At 31.2% G+C, this 18773-nt stretch overlaps 3 protein-coding genes across 3 annotated transcripts; all 3 read right to left on the reverse strand.

The window, feature by feature from the left end:
• Nucleotides 1-7462: 7462 nt before the first annotated feature.
• Nucleotides 7463-8197, reverse strand: LOC130946152 (uncharacterized). The gene has a single exon (XM_057874828.1). The coding sequence runs from the start codon at nt 8195-8197 to the stop codon at nt 7463-7465; it is 735 nt and encodes a 244-aa protein (XP_057730811.1).
• A 34-nt stretch (nt 8198-8231) lies between these two features.
• LOC130946154 (uncharacterized) lies at nt 8232-9494 on the reverse strand. Its single transcript, XM_057874829.1, has one exon. The coding sequence runs from the start codon at nt 9492-9494 to the stop codon at nt 8232-8234; it is 1263 nt and encodes a 420-aa protein (XP_057730812.1).
• A 7093-nt stretch (nt 9495-16587) lies between these two features.
• Nucleotides 16588-18429, reverse strand: LOC130943593 (aspartic proteinase nepenthesin-1). The gene has a single exon (XM_057871532.1). The coding sequence runs from the start codon at nt 18188-18190 to the stop codon at nt 16784-16786; it is 1407 nt and encodes a 468-aa protein (XP_057727515.1). The 5' UTR covers nt 18191-18429; the 3' UTR covers nt 16588-16783.
• Between the last annotated feature and the right edge of the window lie 344 nt (nt 18430-18773).

Genomic DNA, 18773 nt, shown 5'->3' on the forward strand with positions numbered 1-18773 from the left:
TGACAAAAATTAGTTGCTCCAACTTCAATATTAATATCATAGAGCAGCCACTACCAACAGGGTTCCTTTGCATATGCCGTACCATTAAGTAAAACCATACAAGTTTCTTTTTGTTTTTTCAAAAACAAATAAAATTAAAATAGTTATATTGCCATAAGTGATTGTCCTAAAATAAAAATGGATACATATGTGTTCGCCCTTCACTTTATATTATTTGTGGTTTAAAACAAAATATCACCACATACTTATGCTAAAAACTAATTTTAGTGTTCGAATTCTATCTTGCGTATGCAGCAAATTCTTAAACAAAATGCAGATTTGTGATGATTAGTCCTTATCCTTTTAGATTGAAGATACCGTGAAAAAAAATACTTGTGCTAGATTCTCACATAAATAGGACCTGTGAATTCGAAAAACACTCACTACAAAGGAAACGAAAAATAACAGCGGTTTCTGGAGTGATTTGCCGCGGTTTCAAACCGCCGCGAAACGGAATTCCAGCAATTTGTTAAGCGTCGCCTATTAAGGAGTGGTTATATGATTTTGCGGCGGTTCTCAAGAACTGCTGGCACAACTGCCGCAAAACCCAAAATTAGCGTCGCAATGTTTAGCAGCTGTTAAAACCACCACGATCTGAAAACCTGTGATCCACACGAAATGTTCGGCAATTTGTGATGCTAAACGATGATTTCAGAACAAAATGAAATTATCTTAAATCTTGATTCTAAAGTCTAAACTATGATTGTGGTACAAAATAAAATAGTCATCATAAATCTTTAGGTTTTAAACTTTCTTTTATTTATACAAAAATATTATTGTTTTTTAACATTGTAACTTTATTTATGTGTTACTAGCTAGTTATTATTATAAAAAAAATTGTAAATTATCGACGAATTTTTTATTATCGACGAATTTCATCTGTCAATAAAAAACTTCGTAAGTAATATTTTGTCGATGAATTTTATTTTGTGCCGGTAATTTATTGACGAATTTTCCTTCCTTATCAATAATTTTTTTTCAGTAGCTAGTTTAATTAAGAATTTGGCTAAAGTTGTCTAATTTTTCGACCAATTTTTGCCAGTAATTTACTCGCCAATTGTTATAAATTTTAGTATTTATAAATTTGTTAATGGTCAACCTAGAAAAAAGTTAGATTTATTTTGGATTTAAAAACCAGATAAAATAACAAATTGTTAAAGATATAATAATAATTAATATTTTTTTTATAAGTTTAAGCTTTTGGAATGAGTAATTTTATAATCCAAATTCGACAAAAATAAATCCAAGAATAAAAAAAAAATTTCTTGTATTATGAAATGTTCATGGCGGGTTCGGTAAATGCAATATAGTTAGGAAAAAATTATTTTTATATGTAGAGAATTTATTAGTGTGAAATACTTTTTTCATTGAGTTAATTTTTGGGATTATAAAATACGTTAGATCTACTCAATACTAATCCTAAGATACTATATAATAATTTATGAGTAAAATGGTTAAATTTGTCCTTAAAATATTATTCGTTCTCCAAATTAATTTTTGGAAAAAATTTTTAATTGAATTTGTCATCCTTAAAAAATTTTAAATTAATTATATTAGTTCTTCGGTCATTTTTATTATTCATTGGTTTAAAATTTGTTGATGTGACACGTTAAGTGACACTATAATAACTGCAGTACACATCTGACAATTTTAATTGATTGTTAATATGATAAATTTATGAAATTATATTAAATCAATTTAAAATTGAAGGGCAGCCAATTAAGACTGCTATGTGTGTATTGTGATATTATTTAATGTGTTATATTAGCAAATTCTAATGCCATCAACAACGGAAGTCACTGAAAGACTGTTATTATCAACTTAAAATCTTTGAAGGACGAACTTGATTAAAAAATCTTTTGAAAACTAATTTAAAAAATCAGTAATTTTTTAGGGATGAATTAGACTATTTACTTAATAATTTATATATCTCTTTTTAATTAAAAATGGTGTTTGACCAAGAAGACCTTATTAGATGAGAAAAATGTTAGTTAGAAGATGTAAATGACAATGTTGAAGTTGAATTTTGAAATTCAAACCACAAGAAAATAGCCAAAACCAAAGGAATGTATGTAATTATGTATGGAAGAAGATTGTTGAGGATAGGACTTTGTTTTCTTTTGGAAGTAACAAAAATGGAAATTCTAAGTGTTTTTAATAAAAAATTTAATATTATTTCATGATATTTTTTATTTTAACAAATGGTTAAACTATTTGGACCTAAACTCTAAATTCAATTTAAGGTGTGATCATATTATTTGATTATCCTAAACACACTAAAACCTTTTATTATTTCAATACCAATATTAAGTTAATATTAATACTGTACTATTTAATTATCCATCCTAGTAACCATAATATAACAAGAGAATTCGGAAAAAAATTAGATGATGAAGAGAGAATATTTAATGGGTTATAAGGATATTAGGGGATGGAATCTAATGAATAATGATGATGGCTGGGTAGTGATATGTCACACTCTTTCGGGTATAATCCTGCAAGGGTCGGTGCCAAAACATATCTAAGAAATTCCCTTCACATATATGCCTATAATTTTGTACATTAATTCAAAATGCAACTATCCATCTATTAGTCGTTTGGATCATAAGTCCATTGTAATTGATAAGAGGGTCAATGTTGTGTAACGTTGATAGAGACAACTTTCGGTGTTCCAACGATATATATGTTAGGAAAAATTTCAAGTGTATTAAAAATACCAGTGTTTCAGTTATTTTAACCATTTATTTGAATTATAAAATATATATATATATATTAATTAAAATTAACGATAAAACTAATTGGAATACCGATATTTTTAGTACACTTAAAATTTTTCTTATATGTTAAATCTATATTACCTGTTATACTATAATTCAATTTTTATTATCACTGTTGGTTATAATCTATGATCGATGCAAGGATACTGATACAGATATAAAATATGATACAATATAAAATATGCAGATATAGGAATTTTAAATTTTTATAAAATACAGAAAATGACATATATATAAAATATAAAATATTTTTAAATAAATTTTAATAATATTTTAATATTTTATTGATATTAAAATATAAATTAATTTTTTAATTAATATTAATTTTTTAATTATATAAAATATTTAAAATATTTTTATTTTAATAAATAATATATACTATTTATAAATTCATTTTAAGAATACATGTTAATATTAAGATTGGACATAGTGATATATGATGGTATTTAGGTGTGTACAAATATGTTCGAAGAAGAATTTTTTACTTTTTGTTAACATACAACTGGACACAAAAGATACGTGTGTCGGACGAATGTCATATCTAAAATATGTCTGATATATGGACACGACAATTCAATAAAGTATCAGTACTTCATAGGTTTCAATTAACTCAGTTTTATTTAATCTTAATTCTAACTCTGTAACTGATTAGTTTAATGATTATCGTCATTTCCATTTTAATAATCAAACGTCATAATATCGATATCATTTATCAATTTTACATCTATAAAAAACATTTGTTATATCTTAAATACCTATTAAATTAAGCATCAAAATATTTTTTATAGATATCCATCCATCATATTTATTTATTGACATCTGAGTTATACTCACTCCATAAGAAAAAAAAAAAAAAGAAGACATATTATAACATTAAAAACCAAGCTATACTTTATTGAAAGTTCAGCCACGCAAGAATATATATTTATATTTTCTGTTAATAATAATTGAAAAGAAAAACACAAGTGAAGGTTGTGTCTGAAAACAACAAAATCATATCTTCCTACTAAATAGCTTCCTAACCTTTGTTCTATTGGTTTGGCTGATATGCATTTTCTGTTTCTACGTGAAGACCGGATGTGATATTATCGTATTTTCTATTCGTGAATTATATAGTGCTTATAATTTGGTGTTTACTTTTTGTTTAACTTATTTTTTATGACAATTTTAAATGTTTAATAATTATTTATTTTTATACTTTTAAAATTAAATATTAATTTTTAATTTTTTTTGGTAAGTTAGACAAACACTTTTAGGTACCATAACAATCACCTTTTTTAAAATCGGAAATTTCACTGGCCATGCTCTCTTCCACCAATCTAGTATAATATATATATATATATATATATATATATATATATATAGGTGAATGCTATGGTGCCTAACTTACTAAAAAAAGTAAAGAAATAATATTTAATAAACTTTAAGTATTTTACTTTTATTTTATACATTTTATTTTTTACTTATAAAAGTAAGTTAGGCAATTTATAAATAAGTTAGACAATTTAGACACAACAATAAAAAGCATCATAAAATTCACCATATATATATCTTCAAGAGCCAATTTGGTTTGAATCCCTAAAAGAACAAATCACAGTGATATTCATACACCCATAATTAGTTTTCCATCCCATGAAAATGAAATCTCATATATTTTTAACACACTTTATCTGTCACTAGAATTTGGCAAAATTTTATCACCTTTTTTGTTGCTATTTTAAATAGGTGAATACTATGGTGCCTATAATGTAGTGGCTATTTACTAAAAAGGATTAAAAGTTATTATTTTATTTAAAAGATATAAAAATAAATAATTTTTAAAAAATCAAAACTTACTACAAAAAGTTAGATAACATTTAGGCAAAAACTCATAGGCACCATAGAATTGACCTTTTAAATATATCTGTCACTAATTAATCGCAAAAATCATCACTAGTGCAAAAGATTATTGTAGTATATCTTTTCATTTATTAAAATAATCTATTTCAAATGTAATATTAGGATTAACTTTCACACTACAAAATTTTTTTTAAATAATGATTAATTTTAATGACCAATTGATTTTTTTATGACAAAACAAAATTGGTCACTAAATTATTGACAATTGATTAGCAACCAACGCACACCAAAGTCATTCTATTTGGTCGCTAATAAGAAATTAATGATAGATTTAGCAACTGAATTAAAACAAAAAGTTAGCTTTTAGGGACTTTTGGAAACATTGGTTCCTAATAGATCACTAACTTTACTCTAGGTTAGTGTCTCCATAGTAGTGCGGGTACAAACTTTGATGCTCAATTGAAAAGTAGTCTAAGAGTATAACGATTAGGGGTAGATGAATAGTATACTTTAAATATATGTTAAGTCTTTTATTTATAGTATTTAAAAGAAAAATTTCGAAAAAATTAAATTAGTACATAACTTATACGTAAATATGATTCGGATTATATCTTTTAATTTTTGGATCAACATATCCATCAAGAGGAGGAGGAGTGTTGTTGAGTTGACTAGTACTTTTAGTTGAGGTGTAACATAATCCAAGATTTATGATGATGTAAACATCCCACAATCTTCCTCCGCCTTTTATGCATCCCTGCTCACACATCCAGATTCAATGAAATCGGGTAAAAAACCCAAATGAGCCAAGAAGAGCTCAAAATTACCTAATTCAGCCAAATCAAAAATCCATACATGAATCAACCAGGACGAATTATTATATAATTCGAATCAATATGATTCGAATTATACTTACATGTAATTCGAATTGATATGATTCGAATTACTAGGAAGGCAACAAATCAATGAAGTTCGAAACAACTTGTTTCGAATTACATTTACATAATTCGAATTACTAGGAGAAGTGGATGGTAGAGAGATTCGAATCTAGTTGATTCGAATTAGGTGAAAATTGAGTTGCATAGTAATTCGAATCAACTTGATTCGAATTACAAGGGATTCGACTATAAAAGGAGTTCGAGCCAAGTTCATTCGAATCACTTTCTCATTCTCCAACCCCACCAAATCCCAGAGAATAAGCACAACGTTCAGTACGAGTGCGACCAGAGCGGCTGTTTCTGTCGATGGGGGACGATCCGGGAAGGCTTTATCGTTTGGATGGAGTAGCTCATATCGCCGGTGTGATCAACGACGAGGTTAGTGGTTTATGAAAGCGGTTTATGATAACGGTATTTGTTAATGATTTTTTTATAATGGTTTATGTTACTGTTAGTGGTTTAGGATAGTGGTTTAGGAAAGTAGTGTAGGCTAGTGGTTTTTGTTAATGGTTTTTTATAGCGGTTTATTTAAGTGTTAGGTGTGTATGCAAGTGGTTTAGGCCAGTAGTTTTTTTTAGTGGTATTTGAAATTGTTGTTTGTAAGCGGTTTGTGTTAATGGTTTTGGATAGTGGTTTTAGTGATGGTTAGGCGGTTTGGAGTCGTGGTTTAGGTTGGTGGTGTAGGACAGTGGTTTTTGTTAATGGTTTTGTTTTAGCGGTTTATTTTACTGTTAGCGGTTTAAGCAAGTGGTTTAGGCCAGTGGTTTTTGTTATAGATTTTTGTACTTGGTTTTTGTTAACGGTTTTGGATAGTGGTTTCAGTGATGGTTTAGCGGTTAACGGTAGTGGATTATGATAAATGTGAAAATGCATATGTTTTTGTTAATGGTATTGGCACGTGGTTTGCGTGAGCGGTTTGTGTATGAAATGTTGGTCGTTTGTTTCATATATCTTTTACCCATCATGATTTATTTTCTGGTTCCTTATAAAATATATCGCTTACGTTAGTGGTTTGTGCATCTGTTCTAATTATGCGGTTTATGTACTGGCCAGCCTCGTCGTTGCATATCCAGCGTTAGGCGGCAACAGGGGATGCGTCTTGATGAGAGGTATGTTCCGTACTTGCAGATGGCGGGACTTTACCATCTTGCGAGACTGAACGACAGATGGTTCCGACTAGACGAGCCCCTAGTCAGCGCATTCGTCGAGAGGTGGCGGCCTGAGACGCATACCTTCCACATGCCGTTCGGAGAGTGCACTATCACGCTTCAGGACGTCGCATACCAGCTGGGGTTGCCAGTCGACGGAGATTACGTTAGTGGCTGCCTTACCGACTTCCACCTTTACATTGAGGGTGGGAGACCTGCTTGGCAGTGGTTCCATGAGTTGCTCGGTGTTTTACCTCCGGAGAACCAGGTGCAGAAATTCGCAGTCAACTGCACCTGGTTTCAGGATAGTTAGGCGCTTTGCCCGGGCCTATATCATGATGTTATTGGGTACGCAGCTGTTTGCCGACAAGTACGGCAATCGTATACACATCAGATGGCTACCTTATGTTGCTTGAGGAGATGGGTCACTACAGTTGGGCGTCGGCGGCACTAGCATGGCTGTACAGTGCATGTGCCGAGTCGCCAACAGACATGTGGTGAAGTTAGCTGGCCCCTCGAGGTACCGTTATTGTTTTGTACAATATATTATTCTTGTTATTATTTTCAATTATGCAACCAATTCTTGTAAGTTTTCTTGTACGCAGATGGTCTGGTTACAATCCTGGGATTAGCAATAAGGGACCTCGGGTACAGATGGCTCGCATGAAGATCGACTTGTTACAGCCTCGGCAGGTAAGTACGCAGAACATTTGTGTATCTCAAGTCATTGTTTCAGTTTATAGCACTTAACTAAGTGTACAAACGAGCAAACAGGGAGGTTTCTAACCCCCTTCAGGATTGAGTTGACACATTCCGAAATATTGGTCGTCATGTGCCCGAATCTCCGACCCTCATCACAGTACTGTGTCCACAACGAATACTCGATTCGGTTCGCCCAGTCACACATTGCCGGATTCTCAGAGCGCAGAATGTCAAACCAGTAGTCGAACTCCACCTCGGTCTTGGCATATGCGGCGTTAACAAGAAGCCTGCGGGCATCTTTTCCCTTGAACGTCAAGGCAAAATTCGCTGCAACGTGTCGAATGCAGAACGCCCGGTACGCAGCAGGGGGTAGCCATCCCCCATCCGGAGCCTCGAGGGCTGCCTTGATGCCGTTATGCCTATCTGAAATAACTAACAGACCCGACTGAGGTGTCACGTGCTCACGGAGGTGGGAAAGAAAGAAAGACCATGACTCAGCATTCTCACCCTCAACTAGTGCAAATGCCACGGGGAGGATGTTCGAGTTTCCGTCCTGTTCAATGGCGACTAGCAGTGTTCCCCCATACTTCCCATATAAATGGGTGCCATCAATACTCACCATAGGCTTGCAATGACGGAATGCCTGGATACAAGGGGGGAAAGTCCAGAACAGCCTATGAAAATAAACCTGAGACTCCTCAACCTGTCCCCCAACTCGAACAGGGCAAGTCCTGAGGACGGCTACAGTGCCAGGCATCGTCAGCTGAACTCCTAAAACCCACCTAGGGAGCTCATTGTACCTCCCAGTCCCCATATATGACGGCAACGGCCTTCTGCTTCGCCATCCATACCCTCCTGTACGTAGGCCTGAACCCAAAGTGTGCGGCCGTGGTATTTTGAAGCACCTTGATGTTCACAGCTGCATCAGCCCTAACCATCGGCATAATGAAGGTGGATATGACATGGTAGTCCAGACTCCTATGGTCGCTGGAGATGGAGCTGGCAAGACATGTATGCGGTCCGTTGTATCGCTTCACTTCCCAGATACCCTTCCGCTGTCGGAGACTCAACCGAATTAGCCATGTGCACCCATTCCCAAACTCAGAACACTTTCCCACATACCTGCGGTAGTCAGACTCAACGACCTTGTACTGGACCCCTCGGCGGATACTGTACGTCTTCACACTCAACAGCGCCTCATCTTTATCCTGAAATTGTTGGCCAACCTGGAACTCGTTCATACCGGCAGACCCCTCGGTATCTCTAGCACCAAATCCTGAGGCCTGCAGAGCATTGTCGTCCTGCCGCATGGCATCCAGGTCCAATGAGGAAAAATGGGGTGGATACTGCTGTGTGCCAAAACTAGATCCACCTGTAGCCCTTGTCGGAACAGTAGTTCCAACATCATCGCCGCTTTCATCAGCGATCATATCCGGCTCCACGTCATCGTCATCTGGATCATCAAACAAACCATCACCAACACCAGCCGGTGTGGGACAATGTACCTCGGTGGGAATATGTTCCCCATACCGAACCTCGTCTCCAACATTTCCGCTCAGATCAACGGCAAACGAAGGGGATGCAACAGGCTGCATCGGTGGCTCATACACAGGAGCAGAGGATGAAGCAACAGCAGGTCTCGAGCTCGAGCCGGCAACCGCGGCTATAGTATTGGCATGCCGGTTCGAACCACCCGAGCTAGATACCACATCAACCAACTTTGCCAACAGCTCTGGTGTCCTTACCTCGGGAAACTGCCTACGAGAAAGAAACATAACCTGCAAGTCCTCCTCACTGCCGATTGTGAAACAATCAAACTTCACGGTGTCATGGAGCACCGCTGTTGGAATGCGGTAGAAAAACTTCTTGACCCTTTTAACTCCTTCAAGACCAAGCTTCTCCAGCACAGAGCTAACAAGAGCATCGTAGGTGGTTGTTGGCGTCACAATAATACATAGGGGATCCTTATCAGTGAACTTCACGCCGGACCGAGTTTTTCTCTTAATCGACCATCTGTAATGTACCAGAACTAGGAAACTCTCCTCACTAGCCATCTCCCCTCTTTGTTGAGAGCAACATGAGTTCACAGCATATATATACAGCCCTGGCTCGCACTATATATATATAATTCGAATCTATATGTTTCGAATTATGTAGTATCACAACCTAACCTAGTAATTCGAATTAACTAAATTCGAATTAGTTAAGTGTAATTCGAAACAAGTTGTTTCGAATTACTTAATAATGTGTCCTTCCTAGTAATTCGAATTAAGTCAATTCGAATTACTTTAGTTTGTTACCTGTGTGTAATTCGAATCATATCAATTCGAATTACATGTAAGTATAATTCGAATCATATTGATTCGAATTATATAATAATTCGTCCTGGTTGATTCATATATGGATTTTTGATTTGGCTGAATTAGGTAAATTTGAGCTCTCCTTGGCTCATTTGGGTTTTTTACCCGAAAAATAAATGATTGATAACCTCACATTGCAAAATGGGACAATTATTACCTCAATTGTAGTAAGGATTTTGTTAGATAGATAGACAATAATTTTTGTGAATAATGTAAATAATAGATTTTAAAATTGGTCCAATAAAATAAAAACACACTACACTTTTAAATTACCTACTTAAATTTTAATATTAGGAGAACTATCTGCACACCTAGTAAATTAAACATTCGATATATCTATTATTCACATTGTTTAGTATTTTCATTGTCTAGCTATACTTTTTCTTGTAGTAAATATCTTGAGTCTACATACATAACCTATCTCATGTATTGTGCTTTTGTATATATATAAACAAAGGTGAAAACTCAGGTGAAGTCGACTTCACGTGAAGTTAATACTTCATAGCTTTTAGATAAAAATTTAGTCAAATAAGTCAAATCATCTAATGACTCTCAAATATCAATTTTATGTAAATCCAACTGCACTTAAGTTTCTACCACATAAACAAATCACACTCTCAATTTTGCTTTTGGATTCGGAGGTGTATTAATCCCCATCAAAGATTTGGCATTCTCTTTGAATATTGGGTCCGTATTATATATATGATTGAATGATTGATAATCAGCCTAAGGCCCTCTACTAATTCTATCTCCCAATTGCGAAGCAAGAATCTTTTCCATTATTGAATAGCCTACTCCCATTTAAAGCCATTTCATCAACACTCCATATCCATGGTATAGAAGTTTTGTTGGTTAGAGAGATATCATATAACCAAAGGCATATTGAATGAAAGATTTACAATTCACACGTTATGCCAAAATAGGAGTCTACTTATTCACTACTCTTTTCCATGTTACTTCATGTCCATCAAAAACCCATCACCACCACTAAAGTATTTGGTGGAGAATCAGAGACCGAAAAATTGATATTGAAAGATAGAGATTAAGACACAGAAACTTAAATAAATTTTAATATTTTATTTGGTATAAAATAGAAGAAAGAAATTGAAACAAGAATAAAACTTTAATTTAATTTGTACAAAAGATAAAATTAGAATTAATTAATTAAAATGAGAGTATTTTATGTATATTATTAAAATTTCAGTCTTTGTTTCTAAAAATTTTAGTTTTCTGTGTCCCCACTTTTTAGAGGTACTAAAATACTAGAATTTTAGAGATAAAGACATAAATTTTAGTACCAATATTTAAGCCAACAAATATATATAATACTAAGTCTCAGTCTTTTTGTCTTTGTCCTAATATCTCAAAACAAACACTACCTTAAAGAAAATCACATTATTTTTCATCAAACACAAGATCTCCAATACCCAATTAACCCTCCATTTTTTTGGAAGTTGAGTACACTCCCATTATACAAAGTCTTATGTATTTTGAGAACGGTAATACTAGGTAATACTAGAATCTTTTAAATTACCGACGTATATTTGTGATAGATTAAAATTAACGGGTTATTGATGGATTTTAATATTACTAATAAAATTAATGACAGATAATTTTTGACAATAAAAATAGTGTCGCTAATAGTTAGTGGCAAAATTTTCATCCATTGCTAATTAGTGACAAAAATTAGTGATGAAACTTTTACGAGACTCGTTCTTAATCTAAATCCAGAATCCAATTATTCTAGAACAATAGTGACGGATACAATTAATCCATATAATTGCATTAATAATTTAAAATTATCTTATTTATTTTAATATCTATGATTCTATGTATATAACATCTACAATAATTACATACTTATTTTACCTAAAATTATTCAATTATTTTATTAATAATTAAGAAATCTAGAATAAAAAAATAATTTTAGACGGTTCTAAACTTATTTTCTGTTATCTTCCAAGCATTTTTGTTTGAGAAATTATCATCACCTCAAAAGAAATGAATAACCCTTTCAACTATCCCTTTTGGGCATCTTGAAAATATCATATAATAGATAAGGAGGTTGTCGTGGACAGAATCATCATGTGTATACGATTTAGGGCTTGTTAATTAGGGAGCTTCTAAAATATTTTTTTTAAGAATTTTTAAAAAAATAAAAATAATTTTATGTTCAGATATCAATAATATTTAAATATAATAATATAAAAAGTATTATTTATTTATTTATTATATAAAAAATATATTTTTTTAAATATTTTTTTAAAAAAAAGATATAAATTATAATTTTAAAAAAAAAATATTTGTTAGTTTTTTAGTATTTTTATTTTGATTATTAAAAATTTGTCAAATACAATAAAAAAAATCTTTTTTATTAAAAAATTATATCAATATAATGACACCGAAACAAGCACTTAATAAATTCAAATGATCCGCTTCTAATTAATTAAGTTTAATACATGTTTCTACATTATTTTTCATGTTATATGCTTTGGTCTAAATTTTCCAATTTGGTTTTGGTACCCATCATCCCTCACTTTGAATTTAGGATCTGCATTCGCAAACAAAAATACCAATTATTAGTTTTGGATAGAAATTTCCATTTACTTTTATTTTATATGAATATAACTTAAATGGTAAAATCAACATTCAATTTAAAATAAAATAATGGATAGTAGTTATATATATGTCTTAAACAATTTCGTAGCTAAATTTGATTGGGATATGTAGTAGGTACACCAATATATAAAAGAATATGGTGTTTGTTTGTTTTACGTGAAAAAGAATACTTGTTGTTAATGGTCGGATCCATAATTATTGTATTTAATGACGTAAAATGAATGTAATACATAATCTGTTGATTGAAGAGTTTGAACTTTGAACGTCGTCATAAACTCATAGCATTGAGGTATTGACGTAAAATCAATTATTTGCAAATATATTTATTTTTCAATTCATATTACAACCTATTTAATTTAATATATAGTCAAGTTATCTCTAACTCTTAACAAAATTATCATTTACGTATTTGTTTATTATATTTTTATGTAAGTATAATCTCTAAAAACAATGACGAAGCTTTGTTTTTTATATTGTTGTATATATAAAATAAAATTTAAAATTTCAATACTTATTTAAACGGATAAACTAATCACTAAACTAATTTAAATTAGTTTGACGAGATTCTTTTTTTTCTTTTAAAAAAAATAATTTTCATACATTAAAATTTTGATTAAAAATTTGTTTAAATACAAGATAATAGCATCAAGTAACCTAACCAACTGCAATAGCAACAGCAGCAAAAATAATAATAAAGGTAAAATATTTCTTTTTGAATGTTTTCTATTATTTTAAAAAAAATACTCATAAGATTTAATTTTATTTAATTTTGTTTTTAATATTTTTAATTTATTTAATTTTATCCTTAATATTTTTTATTTATGTAAAAATTATTTCTAAAAATTTTTTAATTTTGTCTCTAACATTTTATATGAAAATAACGTCTAAGATTAATTTTGATACAAATTAAAATATAAAGAATAATTTAAAAAAATTGCAAACGTCAAAATAAAAATATACTTTATCTTAATAATAATAATAATAATAATAATAATAATAATAATAATAATAATAATAATAATAATAATAATAATAATTCAAAAATTAAATTCAAATAATATAACGTACGGCAGGATATTATCAAAGTTTTGCTTGTTCATAATCTTACCAAATGGGTAGTTAAGATCTACTTTTGAGTGAAATTAAACAAATAATAATTAGAGCATGGATCGATATTATTAGTGGGGTCTTCAAAGTCTTGAGAGTAATTCAAATTAAGCAGGGCTTATTATTAAGCACAGCAGAAAGAAAAAGACGGCAATATATAGAGTTTGATATATTCATTCATGATATTATGAAGGTACAATGAATGAATGAGTGAATGTAATAATGCATATCTATCTTTTCTTCAAGGGAATATTTGCCATGGAATATCCAAAAGCATTGGAACCATTCGATGTGACCAACCATTATTATTGGACCTGCCACCCTCCTCCACCTCCAAATACTCTTGACTCTTACAGTACAAAATTTTAGATTTTTAATTTTTTTTTTTAATCTCAGTCATGCCATATTTGGTTTTCAAACATCAATAGGAACTCTAAAATTAATCAAGTTAATATAGTATAAAAATATATATTTCGTATTGAAAAAAATTAATTATGTTATTTTGGTGATTGTTATAATAAAAATATTTAATTATCTATTATATCATATTTAATTATTATGTTGTGAAAAGATGTGAATTATTTTAATGATTAATTATTTCGTAAAAAAATATGTAAAATAATATGTATAAATATATTCAAATACTTGATCATTATTTTGGTAGTGGATTTTTAATGTTCATAAAATATTTTTGTTTTTTCGTAGTCGACTTTTACTCTAGTTAGGTATTGATGAATATATATACTTTTCTAGAAATTAAATAGGTTTAACTTGTACTAAGGATAGTAGGATACTATGCCTTAGACTATGGAGTCTCTGGCAGACATGTTTGATTTGTTGAGTTTATTTTAGATTTAATTATTTTATAGGTTTTATAATTTTATTAAATTTATTTTTAATTAGATATTTATGGTTGAAAAATTTATAATTAAGATTTTATATTAGATAAAAAAATTGTACATCTTTTTTTAATAATTATATTTTATACTTTGTTTTTTAATAAAATTTAAAAAATAAAAAATAAAAAACAGACAACACAAGAGAAATTAAGTGTGTTTAATTATAATCATATTAAATGTATATTAAAATTAATTATTAATATAAAATATATATTAAAATAAAAAATATACATTAAAAATAAGTTAATATATATATACACAAAAATATATATATATATATTTGATTGTTTTGATAGTTAATTTTTAATATATACATAATATTTTTTATTTAATTATTCGTAAAAGTACAATACTTGAGGGATATATTGTCAATCTGCAAGGGATATATTATCAATTTTCAATATCCTGTTAAACACCATTCTATTTCCAATATGTGGGTGTTTCACACACTGTTCTGCCGTCACAAAAAAAAAAAAATTAAAAAAAAAAGGAAAAGGAAAGAAACAAGAAATCCTGTATAGTTAATTAGTTAGACATTTAATGGGCCAAGAATATTCTTATGGGAGTGGGTTTGGATTTTGGGTTTTTACCCATGTCAAAAAAAAAAACTGAAAATTTAATGAAAAAGAAAACTAAAGGAAATTAGATCAAACCCACCCTTTCTGGTCAAGATGTCCAAATCCATCTAAACGATTATATATATAAAAAAAAAAACCAGAAAGTTGCAACATCAGATACATGTATTTCATGGCCAAAAAATAAAAAATCATATACATGTATTTGGTATTTTTTTTGTAAGCCTAACTAAGAATTTATCTCCTACCTTCCGAAAAAATAAAAGAAAAAAAATTTATTCCATGCACATTTCACTTAGGGTGTGTTTGTTTGAGAGGAATATGGGAGGAAGGAAATATGAAAGAAAGAAATTAGAAGGAAAATAACTATTTTCCTTTGTTTGGTTGAATGGAAAAGTTAAAAGGGAAAAAATGAATAGTATAAAAAAATGGGTGGGACCCATTGAAAATTTTTTTCCTCTAATAATGGATGGAAAATGGAAGGAAAATATATTTTGTATCAATATTTTAATATTACCCTTTATTTTTTAATATATTTTAAAATATCTAAGGATAAAATTGTCTTTTCATAACATTATATACTATTTTCTTCCTTCTCATTTTCCTTTCATCCAAACATATCTAAGGAAAATAAAATTCCACTCAATTTCTTTCCTTTCTCTTCTTTCCTTTTTATTTCTTTCCTTTCTATTTCTTTCCTTCCAACCAAACAAAGCCTTAAGCTTGAAGTGGTGTGTTTGATTCCCATGCATTCTTAAATTTTAGCACAGCTACATATTCAAAACTTAAAAAAATCAAAACTTGTACTTAAAAATTAGCATAGCCATACTTATGCTGAGCTAAGTATTCAATGTTACATTATCATGGCTACACACCATATGCAAATTCACTAATCCCTTTAACTTTTTAACTTTCCATGTGCTGTGGCACCAAAATAATATTATATTTTATGGGATTCCTCGGCATGTTTCTCTTAATAAAATGACCAATCTAGAAGGAGATAAATTTGTTATTCTCTAAATAGTAGATTTGTGCTATTTTATAAACGCAAAGGATTGGTTAAAAAAAAAATTTAAGAAGTTAATTGTTATAAGTCTTGAGGAACAAATACTTGAAAAAAGAGTCTCATATTGAAAGGCTAACACAAAAAAAAAAAATTTGTTGAACTCTCTTATCGTAATAATAGTTAGTTTTTACCTTAATGAATGACTATATTTTGCAATATCTAATACAAAAGTTATAAGATTCTTGATTTTGAACCTATATACCTTAATGAATGACTATATCTTGCAATATCTAACACTTCCATAGTGGTAAACTAGTTTTTTCAAAAGCATTTTGAAGGTGGGTGGGGATGTTGAGCAACCATTCCATCCTGTCACACTGGTTTGGTCTAGTGATAAATAATAACTTCATCTCATTTTTAATATACTATAAAATTCAAGTTTAGATACCAAAAAATAAAAACTCGTCTTAATTAAACCCTAAATTTCAAAAGATATAATCACAATTCCTTAAACAAAGTATATATATTAAACAATGTTACTAGCTCCATGATCATTTGTCTGTTCTGCAGTTCCTGTTGAATTGAATTATGTAGAATCATGAAAATGCTAAGATCATTAAAACAATTAAGAAATTCAATAGTGATAACAACAACAATAATTTCTTTGAGGCAACAACAATAACACAGAAGAAGAAAGAAAGCAATAATAATCAAAACAAGTATCATCATCAAGAAACAGCAACAACATTCCATAGTTGGTGACAAATTACAAGACTCTTAAACCTGATCACACTGTGTAGGAACAAAAGTAATAGTCTCCTTCTGAAGATCATGATTCACCAACAAATTCTGCTGTTGAACATTTCCAAATATTGACATGCCAGTAGAAGAACTACCCATAGCCAAACACGCCACACCCAAATTCACATCACCAATCATGTAATTCTCAGCAGGAAGCTCTAAATCCCCACCTCCGAAGTGAAAAACAAGTTTCGGAACCTCGATTCGACCCGAAGCAGACTCCAAACTGAAGCATACATCAAGCCCTGTTGATCCCGAATTATCCACTGGCAAATCCATTTGTGAAACAAACTCCTTCTTCAATGCATCAAAAGCATTTTCTTCAATGTATGTAATTGTTGTCCCTGAATCAATGATCATGCCACCACTTCCGTTATCGCCGAGTTCAAACGTCGATTCCTCAATGCTCAATTGAGTTCCACCAACCGAGATTCCTTGCAGATCAAGGAAGTAAAACGAAGGCTGCATCGGATTCTTAAGCAACGGTGTCGTTACAGCTCCTTTCGCGTTTTTCGTTTTCGGCAATGATCCTAACAAAAGAACACTGTTTTTTCTGTCATCGATGGATTGTAAGCAATACGAAAATTTCGGCTCTTTGAGCTGCGAAACAAGCGATAATGGCCCCCGGCCTAGTCCGACTAAACCGGAAGCTTGTTCGAATCCACTTCCTTGGTTATCTTCGCCGCATCCAAATCCAATGCTTTTAATCTTAGAACTGCCAAAAGTAAAAGTCTCCGTTGCTAAAACGCCTTGTGTGACGGAATAATCGCCGTATGAGTACATATACTGGCAGCCGTCGCTGTCGCCGCCACCGCCGCTGCTACAGCTGGAGGAAGGTAGAACGTTGCATAGATTGCTTCCGCAAGAAAGCTTCGAGAAACTCGAAGATTTCTTGGGGTCGAAGATAGGTGTTGGTTGCTTGTAACATTGGGAACAAGGCTGGCATTGTGTCCATATGAGGTCGCTACCAGTGTCCAATATCGCGGGATACGACTTTGGAGGAGTACCTATGGCTAGTTCCATTAGGTACTCCCCGTTTCCCACGTGTATTGGAGACTGGATTTGCGAAGAACTAGATTCAGATGATTCTGAATCTGAATCTAGTTCTTCGCTTTTAGAGAATTGGGATTGTTTTTTTGTTACCATTGCGTTGAGCCACTGGAGGCGGCTCTTGGCGCGCTTCATGCCGTGTTGGACACGCTCCAGCTTGGTTAGGTTCTTGCCGGAGTCAACATGGCGAAGGTTGACTCTGATGATTCCTTCATGGTGATTCTCATCAAGAACTTTTCTTGATGTTGAGAATGTTGGAACAATGAGGAGAAGAAAAGATATAAGAAGTGGAAGTAACATTGAAGATGATGAAGAAGATTTCAATTTAGACATTGTGGTTATTATGATGAGTTTTTTGTGGGTGAAATGGTGAAGGAAAATATAATGAAGTGAATAGAGTGAAGAACAAGGATTATAAAAAAGTATGTGTAATTTATATATATTAATGTATTAATATATATGCATAAGGCTGTGTAGCTAATAATGTGCTAGAGAAATGGTCTTAGTCACACATGAGAAAAAGAAGTCATATATTGTAACGTTTTTCCATCTAATATGGAGGAGAAGATAAAGGGTTTTTCTTTCTTGGGGAAGACCAAGTGTGTGTGTGAAGAGGTTGAGTCCAGGGTTGGTTGTCATGAAAAAAACAAGGGAAATTATTATGAAGGAAGGAAATAGTTTTTGTTGTGAGGGGAAACAGAAGAGAGAGAAATGAAAATGAGTTTGATGAGTGTGGAAGTTGAAATATCAAAGGGAATTCTCTTGCCTAGAAATAGATTTTTCTTAATTTTTCATACTATAACAAAAGTTTTATTATATCTTCTTTTTTCGTCTCACTTAAATCTTATTATATCATGTGATATCACATTTAACAAAATCAATTGAGAGAAAAAAAATTGTTTTTTTTTAAACTATT

The sequence above is a fragment of the Arachis stenosperma genome, chromosome 8 (genome assembly GCF_014773155.1).
Source record: "Arachis stenosperma cultivar V10309 chromosome 8, arast.V10309.gnm1.PFL2, whole genome shotgun sequence".
In the NCBI taxonomy this organism is placed as follows: Eukaryota; Viridiplantae; Streptophyta; class Magnoliopsida; order Fabales; family Fabaceae; genus Arachis; species Arachis stenosperma.